Source organism: Nanorana parkeri, unplaced genomic scaffold (genome assembly GCF_000935625.1).
Source record: "Nanorana parkeri isolate BGI_ZX_2015 unplaced genomic scaffold, ASM93562v1 scaffold2179, whole genome shotgun sequence".
In the NCBI taxonomy this organism is placed as follows: Eukaryota; Metazoa; Chordata; class Amphibia; order Anura; family Dicroglossidae; genus Nanorana; species Nanorana parkeri.
Genome location: NW_017308447.1, coordinates 89,150 through 104,254, shown reverse-complemented (window position 1 = coordinate 104,254; position 15,105 = coordinate 89,150). Strand labels below are relative to the sequence as shown.

General features: G+C 40.1%; 1 protein-coding gene across 1 annotated transcript; it reads left to right on the top strand.

Annotated features, from left to right (window-relative positions):
- Positions 1 to 1,053: 1,053 nt before the first annotated feature.
- On the top strand, positions 1,054 to 11,218 carry LOC108800959 (up-regulator of cell proliferation-like). The gene is given in 3 exon segments (XM_018572938.1): positions 1,054 to 1,304; positions 6,539 to 9,492; positions 9,495 to 11,218. Coding segments are annotated over 3 exon segments (4,929 nt in total).
- The last annotated feature ends 3,887 nt before the right edge of the window (positions 11,219 to 15,105 follow it).

The window sequence follows — 15,105 nt, the reverse complement described above, 5'->3', positions numbered from 1 at the left end:
AAATGCCAAGTATCTGCACTGGTACTAGAAGAGTATCTGTGCATCCCTAATCAGGAACACTCAGTATAGAGGATTCCTGTTTATTGATAACAGGGGACACAGAAAAAGAGATTGAGGACTTTGTGTCCTCAATCTTTTTTTCTATTTTAAAAGGGAAATATCAGGGGTCTGTTTAGATCCCCAATATTTCCCCCGAAGCCCCAAAAAGTAAAGTAAAAAATAAAAATATTTAATACAAATAAATAAAAATGAAATATAAAAAAATATAGTTTATACAAAATGTAAAAAATAAAATATTTAAAAAAAAAATTGGAAAAGGTTAGAAAAAAAATCATTTTTGGTGTCACTCATTTGGTCCTCCCGTAGAGATACTGAATGCAGTGTGGGGACACCCGTGCACGGTATCTCGGACAACCGGATTCCTGAAAGTTGTTAACAGATAGAATAATCTGTGCACGCTGCAATGGATATAGCGGCTCTGTAGAGCTAACGTATTAAATACTATGTGCTAACATCACTGATTGTCTATACTCCGAGAAACAACAACACCTGTAATGGATGTACCTGCTTTGCTTTTTGTATTCTTATATACCAATAAAAAATTTATTGAACAAAAAAAAAAAGATAGAATAATAAAAAAGCCCTCAATGTTTATGAGTACGGAAGAGCATGTGAGCACCCCCAGGATGCAGTGCACTTACCTGTGTGCCATCCCCCAGGCCCGAACACTGTCAACTGATAAGGAGGAGGAAGGCGTTAACCCTGTGTAAGCTTCAGCACCATCCAACATAGAGCTTATAAAAGTTTGGACTCTGAGCTCTGATGGTGGAACGAAGCAGCGAAGAAGCTCAGGGAAAGAATCGATTGGCTGGGCTGTTTTTCTTAGAGGAGAACTTGTGAATTGGCCTTTGTCTTTTTTTTTATTTTGTTTTACTATAACCCAAACACAGTAACCTATATTTTTTGGGTAAATAATATATTTAATGTTTTACAAAATATTTATTGCAATGTTATTTGTTCTTCTTTACTTACAGGCTTTAAAAACAGGACAACATGTCTTCTACTGAGGAAGCCTCGCAGACTTTAAGGCGTCTGAAAGATACATTTATAGAAATATTTGAAAAGAATGTGCATGGCTTGTTTGTTGTGCTAGACTCACTCGACCTTCTATGCTTGGAGGAATTCTTCAAGCTCTATGATGAGGATTGCCCCTTTAAAAGTGAGAAGATGATAGAAATTATAATTCAGAAGGGAGAGTCAGCTTCGAAAAAATTTCTGGACCACCTGGAGAAAATGATTGTTAGGTTCCCTGCGTTGTCCCGCTTGCCTCTCTTCCTTCAAGATGTTAAGTCAATTCCTAAAGTGTTTCTAAAACCAAAACCAAAAATTATTATATTGCAGGTTACCAGTCCTTAGATGTGGTGGCTCCACTTATTTTTTTTTATAGGATGTTTTTCTTTTTTATCACCTGGTGATCCTTCCAGTAACACATTCACCATACTGTATCTATAGAAGAGCAGCATTGTCACCTTAGGACTGGAAGTGTTTCAGAAGTACGGAATGCCTCCCTCTCTTCTCTTCTCCATAACATAGGGAGAGGTGTTTTGTAGGCCACAGAGATAGCTTGAAGCAATGCTAACCGATAACAGTTAGCAGAGGCCGAGATCACAGGACGTTATCATTTTACAAGATTAATTTAACTAAATGAAAAACAACAAGCCGCTGCGCTAGGAGTAATCACTCAGTGAAAGTGAACCAGCTGCAATAATGTGTGGTAGTGAATGAAATGTTGCTGTTATGTTGCGCTAGGTCCTGTGTAGCAATCTCACAAGGGATTAATGTTGTATCAACAACTGATCTCCTCCTTTAAATCCAAATGATCTATGACGCTATATAAATGGATTAAAAAAAGCAAAAAACAAATGTGTTGTGATCCTTATTAAACACGTGTATAATATTGCGCTATTATGTTGTGCTCAGTTTTGTAAACCAACTAAAAAACTCTACAAATAAAAAGTGAGTGTCAGCATCGTACCGCTACAGCGTTGCCAATTGTATTTGGGTGATAAAGTATAGTGCTGTATTGATGAATCTCGTGTAGCGGTCTGTGAAACCCTTATGTGCTAAAATGCTTGATTCCACTCTGTAACCTACATCTAGTGGTTTAAAGGGGTTCTAAACCCTGCGGTTTGTTATATCTAGTGCTAGCAAGCAGTAGATATAGGCAAGAAGTTTAAAAAAAAAACAAAAAAACGCTTGAACTAGTTTTAAACTTACCTCGTTATCCCTGCTCGCTCCCGCGCCGAGAATCAGGAACTGCTCGTACGGCCGCAAAGGATCTTGGGGCGGGCGCATGCGCAGTCCCGATTCTCGGCCGGGAGACGAGCAGAGACGCAAGGTAAGTCTATGGACGCGTGCACCCGCCTGCAGACACCGCTGGATCGGAGCGACAGAGCAGTCAGCGCTGGATCGGAGAGACGCCGCACCGCTGGAGGGACACATGAAAACATGGGGAAAGAAGATGAAGACCAGAATAAGAGACATCATTTAAGGTAAGTGCTAACATTTACATGGGGGGGAGGGGAAAAATAAATTTGCCTTTAATATTACTTTAACTACATACAAGCACTTGCATCCATAACGCTTTGTTATCCTTAGTGAATGTGACTACAAAAATAAATGTGATCAAGAGTTACATCCAAATGCTCCTTTCAAACATGTAAATTATCAAAACTTATCATGAATACATAAACATCAGGTGTATATTGCAAATTGGGAAGCCTTGCCCAGGATAACATGACACGATGTCAACACAAATAAATCTATTAGGCCTTGTTCACACCAAATGCAGAGCAGATCTGCATGAGTTTCTGCACACGCAGTGCAGTGGGTTGTGCCGCGTTTTTGCCGCATTTTTTTGCAGCGTTTTTGATGCGTTCTGGGCCGTTTTTGTAAAAAAAAAATATATATATTTTTTTTTAGTTTAAAATGGGCTTTCAGTGCGTTCCAGGCGTTTTTTGATGTGTTTTTGATGCGTTTTTGATGCGTTTGCACGTGTTCCAGAGCAGGTCCAGAGCAGGTCCAGAGCAGGTAAAATAGGGGCTGCTGCAGTTTTTTCAACTGCTCTGGACCTGCTCTGGAACGGAACACTGCGATGTGAACTGGAGCAAAAAATACTATTGGAATACATTGGATGCAGTTTTGATCCGGTCTGCAACTGATCTCATCTGCACCTGCTCCGCGCTTGGCGTGAACAAGGCCTTAACCGAGTGATCCTCTATTGAACCCGGCAGTGATTTTTTGAAAAGAAAGGGGGTAATTTTACTTCCCTTGTTTCAGAAGCATCGCATGAAAAAAAGGTTCTATTAGATTGTGTCCACAGTGTCCACCAACTAGAGTCCAAACGATCTTTCCTGTTATAATGATCGTCCTCTTCCACAGACGGGCTGGCTGTGCACCGCTCACTCAGTCCCCTCCGGTTAACTCTCTCCACGCCGTTTGGATAGCGGAGTCCACCCAATGGTGTCCCAAAGGGAAAGTTTAAAAAGGAAAAAAAGAGAAAAAAGAAAGCAAAGCCTCCTGAGTGCAGTATTTAAAATATTTATTCCAAAAAGTATATGGAAATGCACTTACAGGATCGCAAAGTTCAAAACACATTGAATGATAAAAATCCTCAGCGGTAAGAGATCAAAGCCAGTAACTCCCTTGACGCATTTCGCCTATGGACTTTTTCAAAAGGGTGTTCTTCTTTAGTCTCTCACCGGAATTTATGGTAAAAAAATCAATCTCTTTTTTTCCTTTTTAAACTTTCCCTTTGGGGCACCGTTGGGTGGAGTCCGCTATCCAAACGGCGTGGAGAGAGTTAACCGGAGGGGACTGTGTGCTGCCCCAATGGGGTATAGAATATGTTATTAGCATCATTAATAGATTAGAGTTTATATAGTGTGTTTGCCTATATATTTTCTCATAGCTAAATCTATGTTTTATTCTATGCTGCCATCTAGTGGCCTTTTGTTGTAATGTACATGTTTTTCTGTGATTCTTTGTGATGTCTACGATGTATTTCACTTTGTATGTATGCCCCTCCCTTCTTCCTGAGTGCAGTACTTCCTGTGTCATGGCCACAGCTACAGGCCACATGTAACTAGGACACATATACTCTGCGCAGTATGATAGACAAGGCATCATTTTCTGACCGCACAATACTATAACCATTCAACTGCTGTTCCTATCATCTGCTGTAATCCTGATGTTAAGAATAAACACCTCTTTTGAATGAATCGGTATTGACGAGTTCAGCTATCTGACAAGGATTGTCCGCAGTGTGTATATCTGCTTATACAGGCCAGGCATAGAGGTCTCAGCAAGAGATATATTGCTATCACAACGATCGGAGTCAGAATAGACTGAGTGCCAGCCCGTCTGTGGAAGAGGACAATTTTTTATAACAGGAAAGATCGTTTGGACTCTAGTTGGTGGACACTGTGGACACAATCTAATAGAACCTTTTTTTCATGCGATGCTTCTGAAACAAGGGAAGTAAAATTACCCCCTTTCTTTTCAAAAAATCACTGCCGGGTTCAATAGAGGATCACTCGGTTAATAGATTTATTTGTGTTGACATCGTGTCACGTCATCCTGGGAAAGGCTTCCCAATTTGCAATATACACCTGATGTTTATATATTCATATGTTTTGAGAATTTACATGTTTGAAAGGAGCATTTGGATGTAACACTTGATCACATTCATTTTTGTAGTCACATTCACTAAGGATAACAAAGCGTTATGGATGCAAGTGCTTGTATGTAGTTAAACCACTAGATGTAAGTTACAGAGTGGAATCAAGCATTTTAGCACATAAGGGTTTCACAGACCGCTGCACGAGATTCATCAATACAGCACTATAGTTTATCACCCAAATACAATTGGCAACGCTGTAGCGGTACGATGCTGACACTCACTTTTTATTTGTAGAGTTTTTTAGTTGGTTTACAAAACTGAGCACAACATAATAGCGCAATATTATACACGTGTTTAATAAGGATCACGATACATATGTTTTTTGCTTTTTTAATCCATTTATATAACGTCATAGATCATTTGGAATTAAAGGAGGAGATCAGTTGTTGATACATTTACGTCATTTTCAGGCCTAAAATGTGGAATATAACATGGGTGCAAAAATTGAAAAAAGGGCCTCAGTCATGAAGGGGTTAATCCCTTGTGAGATTGCTACACAACATAACAGCAACATATAATTTAACCAGTTCAGCTTTTTCACCCCTTTTACCTGCACATGAATGAAACAGAGTAAATGTGATTTAACAATAGCAAGCCATGTGCGTACGTTGTTTTTTTTAGGGCATGTGCCATACAACCAAAATTCTTAACTGCTTTTTCTAAATTGTGACAAAAAATACAAAATCGGCACTTTAATAACATCAGTATTTTGCTAAAAACACTTGCATTTTCTATCTTATGTAAATAATTGTACCTCAGCCTCCAAACGTTGATAATTCACCACCCCTTAATGGTTTGCCTATAGCAGTACATGGAGGTTTCACATCTTTAGAAGACTAACCTAGCCCCTAGTCATACAAAAGGCAAAATGGCTGATCTCTTAAAGTTTATGCAAAGCAACTTTTTTTTTTAAACCCCAGTCAGTTGTTTTTTTTCCACTCTGTGTTTCATTTCGGACATTTTCGTTTATTTCCTGTCCCGAAGATGCAACAGGAATTAAAAAGGAAATCTCTACAAAGTGAGGGGAATTCACCTCTAAGATAGTTGCCATCCCCAAAGTTGTCTGCATTGGAAGAGTCCCACTCACTAGCTGATATGGGGACACATGTAAAACTTCTTATCTCACTGACGACAATTGTCAGTAGGACAAAAAGAGAACCTTCTTAACAGGGACACAGGGCAATAAAAACAGAACAGGGGTTTTCAATTCTTCTCTACTCAATGAAAAAATAAAAGGTTTTGACTATACATTCTCTTTAAGGAGTATTCCCACCAAGGTCACAGACAGCAAAAAGAACCAGTGGAGGAACACTTTTTCAATATTTCCAGGGCATGTTTGGAACATTTTTGTTTGATAGATCCTAAACAGCAAAACAATGTGACAGTTTCTTAGATCTCCTGGGGCCTCTATTGGATTGCTCATTTCCTGGGTCGATTCTTTGCCAGGGCGATTATGAAGGGTTCCCAGTTCCACCATCCCTGCTGTGTTTCTAATTTACTATATATGATGGTGAATTCCGTGCAGTGGAAAACAAAGTGCCTCTAGTTAAAATTTGTATAAGCCTTATATTATAAAGTTCTACATTAGAAGACACTTTCATAGATGAGGCTTAATAACTATATCTATTTTAATACCTTTTCTTAGGTTCAGTGATAGTATTTATAAGACTGAATTCAGAGCATGCTATTTTGTGGAACTTTGCTGATTTTTTTTAAATTTATTTACAGACAAGAAGAAAAATGCATTTCAGGAACTTGTAGAACAGCTGGATATGAAAGATCATTTGACTTCTAAAGTGACTTCCTAAGCATTGGATTGGAAAATCTAGAAGAAATAGAACTCCACAATATTACAGAAATTCCATGGCACTTCTTGAGAAACATCATGGCTTTAAACATGTCCTCACGAAACACCCAGCTCAAAAGAGATCCAACTAGTCAAGAATTAGATGATGATGGTGACATTGATGATGATGATGATGATGATATATATAATGTACATACAGTTGAGCATGATACCACAAACACTATCCATCCATTGGATGTCCTGTGTGTCCTCCTGCACTGTTCAGATAGTTTTCTACAACAGGAGATTGTAACCAAAATGTCTATGTGTCAGTTTGCTGTCCCTCTGCTGCTCCCCCCAGCTAGTGATGGGTCACACCACACCCTCTTGCTGTGGGCAATGAGGGGCATTGTAAAGAAGTGGAGACCCCACTCATTATTGGACAGTAAAGGATTCAGAGAGGAAAATGTGGTGAATATCCCAATGCCCAATTTCTCTTTTGTGAGACTGGGGGAAAATAAATGATCCAAATCTAAAATTCTGAACCAGATTCTTAATCCAGCCCAACAACAGCACAACTTCTTCATCTCCCATGAAATGGAAGGGGGGAACATTAAGAGGAAAATATCTGATGGACTGGTGGAAATGTGCTGGTATTTTCCCTGTGGTAGTTCTGACGTTTTTCAAGAACCCATCTCAGTGGCCAACCTACGAGGAGACCTGGAGACCAACTGGGACCAGTTCATGTTTCTGACACGAGTGTCATCAGCTGTCTTCATATTTGTTGAGAGCATTTGTGAGACACAATTCAGACTGTTGTCTACCTGTAGCAACACTGACACTGAATTGTATTTCCTTATTACCCCAGGACCTGGCAAAGAGATTAACCAAGAAACCAAGAACTATTTAAAACATCTAATGAAAACATTAAATGTTGGTAAAAAACAATTCCTAGTCAAAAGTGACAAACTAAATGATGCTGCATTTGTGAAAATGATACAACGCATCCTTGAAAGCTTCATAGGCAAAGAGACACAACAGCCATTACAGAATATGAAAAAGCAAACACATGGGCTCCAGATAGATGTCGACGAGGACTTTCCTGGATGTCAAAAAGCAAGAGCATGCGCATGTGTTATTACCTCAGCAATAGGAGACGTGGAAGGGTATAAAAAAGAAATGCTGAAACTGCAAGGGGATCTGTGGAAACAATTGTCCAAAGTAGAGAAAGAACTTTGCAGAATGACAAACCAAGGTGACAAAGATGCCCAACAATATAAAAATGAACTGGAACAGAAACGTATAGCACTGCACAAAAAACAAAACGAGCATGATTTACCCAATCCTATAATGCTCTTTGTTACTGCAATCACTCATTTGTCTCAGGTGGAGAAACAATATTTTTTGAAGTGGATGAAATTAGAACTGGATACCATTGCTAGGAAGAATCTTACTGCCTTAAAGGTGGATTACCAAGAGAAAAGCAAGTCAAAAAATTCAGGGGTACTTAAGCTGGTTGACCAAAAAATATCTGACAGTTCTTTAGGGATTGAACATTTCATCCGTGAGTTTGGGCAGTTTTATGAGGCTGAATGTTCCATGCTTCAAGAAGGAATGATTTCAGAAGAAAGAGTACAGTTTACAAAACTTCCAGGAATTGCTGCTGACCTTCTCTTGGATGGGTTTCCATTGGAGCTCATAGATGGAGATGCCTCAAACATCCCCATGAAGTGGATAACCGATGTCTTGACTGAGTTAAGTAACAAGACACGAGGTGAAAGTGACGAGTTAAAAGGTAAAAGTGATACAAGTAATATAAGTAAAATAAGAGTAATGACTGTGCTGGGAGTGCAGAGTACAGGGAAGTCCACCCTTCTCAACACCATGTTTGGCCTGCAGTTTCCAGTGGCCAGTGGACGATGTACAAGAGGGGCATTCATGACTCTCCTAAAAGTGAAAAACAACTTTGAAAGACAGCTAGGCTGTAAATTCGTTATGGTGATTGACACTGAGGGGCTGAAAGCTCCAGAGTTGGCCTCTTTGGAGGATAGCTATGAACATGACAATGAACTGGCCACACTAGTGGTTGGGCTGAGTGATATCACCATTATCAATATGGCCATGGAGAACACCACAGAAATGAAGGATATTTTACAGATTGTGGTCCATGCTTTTCTTCGGATGAAGAAAGTAGGAAAGAAACCCAACTGCCAGTTTGTGCACCAGAATGTCAGTGATGTGTCTGCTCATGAAATGAACATGAGAGACCGGAAGAAACTTCTAGAACAGTTGGATGAAATGACCAGAGTGGCTGCAAAAATGGAGAGGCAAGAGGGAATCAAATCTTTCAGTGATGTGATAGACTATGACTTGGAAAAACACAGCTGGTACATTCCTGGTCTGTGGCAGGGGGTCCCTCCCATGGCTCCAGTAAACTCTGGTTACAGTGAAAATGTTCAAAAGCTAAAGAAGTTTTTATTTGAATTCATGAAAACCCAAAACACACCTTGTACCATATATGAGTTTATTGAATGGTTACAAAGCTTGTGGAAAGGTGTAAAACATGAAAAATTCATCTTTAGTTTCAAGAACTGTCTGGTAGCGGAAGCTTATAATAAGCTATCTATGCAGTTTTCCCTTTGGGAATGGGAATTCTCAAAAAAAGTCTACAACTTTGTCACCAGCACTGAAAATAATATAAAAAATCAGTCATCTGAGAGTCTGGATATGCAAAACCATGAAAAAAACAAGACAGAACTTCACCAACTGGCATTTGAGGAGGAAAATAAAATGCTGGATTTGATAGACAAATATTTTGACAGTAAGTCTGGAAATGTTCATCTGATAGAACGTTATAGGGAAGATTTCAGAATGAGTGCAAAGTTCCTAAGGCAAGAACTTGAAAGAAATGCTCTAAACAAATTTAGCAAGGCAGTTTCTATCCAGAAAGGGAAGTTTAAGATCCAGAAATCCAGAATCAATATCAAAAAGTAATAGAAAAAAAAATCAGTGGTCTCTTAGAAAGCGATAGAAAGAAAAAAGCTACGCTAAGTCCTGATAAAGTACAACAAGAATTTGAATCCATGTGGGAGAAGACATTGAGAGGTCTGGAGACAAACAAATTAGAGAGACGCAATATTGATCATGCAGTTTTACAGCAATTGAGACATGACCTGAGCAGTAGAGGATCCGCCGTACATGAAAAATGAAAGGGCATAAACAGTCTACAAGACCATGGTCAACAAACTTTTAAAATGGATGAGAAGTATATTGATCACACTTGGTGGAATCGTGTCAAGAACCAACTAGGCCTACACAGTGACACATTTGAAAGAGTAGAGAACTTTGCTGTCTCTCTAACAGGTATGTGCGACAAGTATGTTAAAGAAAAAGTTGATTCTTCTGATGATTACGATGACACTTACTGCCAAGAATTACTATACAAGATCAATGAACAGCTTGAAAGTACTACCAATCTTCACATTTCAAGAGATCTGGAGCTAGATATCAAACTGATCACTCTTGGAAATGCCGCTCAAAAATTTCAGCAACTGCATGATAACTTTACCAAAAATAATGACCCAATACATTGTCTGGAATGTTTGAAACCTCAATACTTGTCAACATTTCTCAGTATATTTCAAGAAAAAGGTGAAACCCAGCACAGAGCCAGGCAATTCTGTGAACGTTGTCTCAAACCAGCAATTACCGACTATGTCTTCAAACATCTCGGAGAAAAGATGGTGGATGACATCTTAAACAGCTCTGAAAATATTATATTCAGTAGCAGAAGCTTTTTTCAGTGTAAGATGCTGGAGCAGTTGTTGGAAGAAATGTCTTTCCAGAAGTACAAAGAATATATTCGTTCATATGAGAAATTTTCAGAATCGTGGATACTAAGTTACATCTCCAAAAAGTACAAGAGCTCAACCACATTAAAGGATTTATACAAAAGTATTGTCTCCTCCATAACGATGGAAATCCAAAGTGTACTTAAAGAGAAAGCATGCACAGAACTGCCTACGATCTCATCATTTTTAGAAAAAGTTTGCGAGATGTTACAAAGCAAACTGGTAATATCACAGAAGGAGATGAACGTTATCACATTCCATAACACGGTTTCAGTGGAGCAATTTTCATCTGACATTCAACATTTCCTCACAGAGACAGAAAAACAAATCTTAACCAAACTGGGATCTCTGGATATTGAGTCTGTCCTTTCCAAAGTGACACTGAAGCCTCAGGATGAATTGCTCAGGAAGGTGGTTGGATGTGGCAAGCAGTGTCCATTCTGTAAAGTCCCCTGTGAAGCCGGAGGTGGAAAACATGCTGATCATTTCGCATCTATCCACAGATCAACAGGATTGGGAAAATATAGATGGCACAAAGATAGAACTTTGTTAACAGACATCTGTTCCACTCTTGTTGTATCCAACAACAGTTTTATGAATTCAGACACAGAAGGGAACTGGCACCCATACAAAGAGTACCGTACACATTATTCAGACTGGACCATTCAGCCCGATCCCAGCGTTGAGTGCTCAGACTACTGGAAATACATATTCCTACAGTTTAATCAGCAATTTGCAGAAGAATATGATGCAAAACCAGCCAAGATTCCAGAAGAATGGGAGAAAATCACAGAGGTTCATGCTCTTAACAGCTTATTGCAGGTGTTCAACATGGACTAACATTGTAATATTCTTTACAGCCCTGATAATGCTGCAAAAACTGTCCACCTATGACATGTACCAAAACTGTTTCATTAACTTGGTATATGCTTTCAGTCTCTCATATAGATACCTACATCTAATGCCTTCTACCGTTTAACACTTCGATGCTTTGCTGAGGAAGCCTAGATCTTCATATCAGCACTTCATATGTCTTCATATCAGCACTTCATATGAGATCTTCATATCAGCACTTCATATGATGTCTTCATATCAGCACTTCATATGATGTCTTCATATCAGCACTTCATATGAGATCTTCATATCAGCACTTCATATGATGTCTTCATATCAGCACTTCATATGATGTCTTCATATCAGCACTTCATATGATATCTTCATATCAGCACTTCATATGATATCTTCATATCAGCACTTCATATGAGATCTTCATATCAGCCCTCTATACCACTGGTGTGGATCCAATGAAAGGACTCTGTTCTGACTACTGACACCTATCTAAGAATTGTTTTTTATTCTCAGCAAGTGGCAGCCATTTTGCACCTCCTTATCCACATACTGTCTCATGGGCTGTTAACACCTTGAACGTACCCCTGTTCAACATCATTGGGAATATGGATGAGCAAACTACATGTTCAGTAGACCCCTTTTTGCTTCATATTGTATAGGGAAATCAGCTCTACCCCCCTCATCTTTACTGAATACCCTGGAGTGTTGGCTCCCTGCTGCTCATGATGACTTTTAGTCGCTGCCAGAACTTCTTGAAAACTGGAAGATAACCACCACAGTTCAAATGTTTGGCAACTTTATGCAAGTGTAGAGCCAAAAGAAACCTCACTGCTCCAATTCCTTAGCCGCCATCAGGACTCCCAAGATGCTAATAGGTGCGTCTCCACCTTGGAATGTAGTAGTATACGAACAGAGCGCACTATCCAGAGAATTCCAATACTTCAGACTTTATTGAAATTCACAGCAAATCCAGTGTAACCAATAAAGTGAGAATACTGTTCACCTATTACATGCGCCAAAATGGGTTCTCCAGCTTGGTGTAATCTTTCATCCTCTTAAAGAGATGGTCACAGCAACTACCTTGTACTCTAAAGAAGATCTCCAAGATTTTCAAAAGTTAACCCCTTGCACGGGGGCTGCCCCAGCACTGTAAGAGTTAACTGCTCATTTTGGCCTAGGGAATGGAATAAAGAAGATATACTCACCTGATCCTCAACCCTGCTGTGGTCAGCACTCGGGTCTCTCTCCTTCTGCTCCTCACTGTGGTGGTGTGTCCCCGAGTGTCCTCACGTCTAATGCAAGTGAATGGACCCAGTAAGTATATTTTCTTTATTGGTGCCCCCTTAACTCTTGCAGTGTGGGGGTAGCCCACACATATGTATGAACAGAATAGAATAGAATAGAAAACTTTTATTATTATTGCACAAAATACAATGACATGTCAATGAACCAATTCCTTAATGACAACACATCACAATTGAATAAAATAATTTGTCGTTTAATATACTGTATATAATTAATACACCAATCAACCCTATGAACCTTTCCATGAAATGATTCACCTCTAAAAAACCAATCATCTTATGTGTATTTTATCTGTGTATTTAGTTGATTGCCTTAAGTTCAGCTTTAATGCTGAGACAATAATACATATATATTAAAACAAACATTATAAGATGAGAATACATTACATTTTGTAATAGAATGCATTTTAATTTTTTGTTTTAGTCACTTAATAATGACACAATTGTATTTACTATAAGTTTATGACAAGACACTGTAGTTGTGATTTTCAGAATCCTTTTAAACTGATACAAAATAAAATCTGTTTAAACTTTTTTTTGAGGAGCCATTTATAATTTTTTTAAATAAAATTGTCTATCTATCTATCTATCTATTATGTGTAGTAGCAGGCTGAGCACCGATCACATGAGCGCTGTGCACACAGGAGACGGCAGATCTGGCCGAGGGACTGGTACGTTAACGAATGCTAAGGATCTATGTGAGGGGGATTAGGTGCCGTTGCCTGCAGGGTGGGGGTCGCTATATTATCAGATTTGTTTGCCCGGCTCGATGCTGATTGGCTGGGAAGCCGGCTTCCCGGCCAGTCAGCATCGAGACGGTCAAACCGCATGGAGCCAGCTTCCCGGGTCCATCTTTCCTCGCGGCACTGCCGGTCAGAGGAAATCTCCCTCTGACCGTAAGTTCTATTATTGGGAAAGGTATCGGAGCATTTGGGCGAGTACGAGTACTCACCCAAATACTCGGTATCGACACCGATACCGATACTAGTATCGGCGCATCCTTATTATTTACAAATAAAAGCTATTCAAATTGATAAATTAAAATGAATTATACAGGCAGTCCCCGGGTTACGAACAAGTTAGGACTTTAGGTTTGTACTTAAGTTGAATTTGTATGTAAGTTGGAACAGGTACATTTTTAAGTGTAACTCCAGCCAAAACAATGTTTTTTTTTGGTTTTGGATAGCATGGGGAATGGTTAACCCTCTGTAAAGTTTGCTTTGCTGTGCGTGCCCCTGTTCAGAAGATTTTACCTCACTTTCTGTCCGGGTGACAATTGGATTTTGAAAATTTTGGGTTGTCGTGGAGCGCGGTCATGGTATATCGTGATATTTGGGGAATTTTGCACAAATGGTGAGCGCGCAAAGACCAATCTTGAAGCCAATTTAACATAAAACAGGACAGACGTTTGTTTCGTTCATCAACACAACAATGACTTTCTTCAGTAGCAACATAAGGTTCGCTTGTATTTCAGCAAGTAGACAATGTCTCACCGACTCAAGATTGTCGCACATACTCCATGTGTAACTGGCTCTTTAAGCCTCCTCGGCTGTCTTCCCTGTTTCTCCAGCAAACACAGCCACCTGGCTCCCCTCTGACCTCTTGGTGGAGTCCTCCTGACTCCTGAACACAACCTGTCCCTCTTCCCAGCTGGAGCCCAGAGCATTAGTCGCACCCTTCCCATAAGTGCTATGCACAGGTGTGCAATCATTAGAAGCTGGCCCCTAGTACACCACGGACCCAGGAATGAAGATTTCATCCCTCCCAATTCTCTTAGAAATCTCCCAGTTCCAGGATCCCATGCCAAATGCACAACATTTGGAGAGAACTGCAAAGCCAGTTCTTTCCCAGCAAAAGATTGTGTTTCCTGGAACCACTCAACCCCTCTGGCTGAGAGTCCTGGGTGACTACAACACCCAGTTCTACTGTGGGATTGCCACACAATACTACAATCTGTAAAAAATAAGTCAAGGCAACATGGCACAGCATAGAAGAGCCAAACCCCCTGGTCAGGAATCAGCAGTGTACCTACATCTAACCTACATCTAAAGCCTTGGTTCTCAACTGGTGGGTCGTGAGTCACGGGGTCGCGAATGGCCCCTTGACCCACGGCCGCTGCCACCTGCACCCGGCCGGCCGCCATCTGCCTCACGCGCACTGCCCACATCCACGATCGGCAAAGGGACGCGGGGAGATGAAGTAAGGAGGAGTGGGTGTGAGGGGATGACAGCCGCTGACAGATTGTCCCGATCCCAGAAGCAAGTTGCTGGAAGACTGCTCAGGTAAGCCTGGACTTCCCCCCCCACATGGTGCTCTATAATGTATTGCTGGGATAGTGGGATTTGTAGTCCTCTGTAGCTGATGGTATATTGCGCTGTACTGTATATTATACCATCAGCTATAGAGGACTACAAATCCCAGCAATTTAGTCCTCTATAGCTGATGGTATTCTGCATTGTTGTGTAATGTATTGCTTGGAATTGTAGTTCTCTATAGCCAATGCCATTCTGCAATGCTGTACAATGTATTTCTGAGTTAGTGGCAGAACTACCAGGGTCGCAGCATTCGTACACG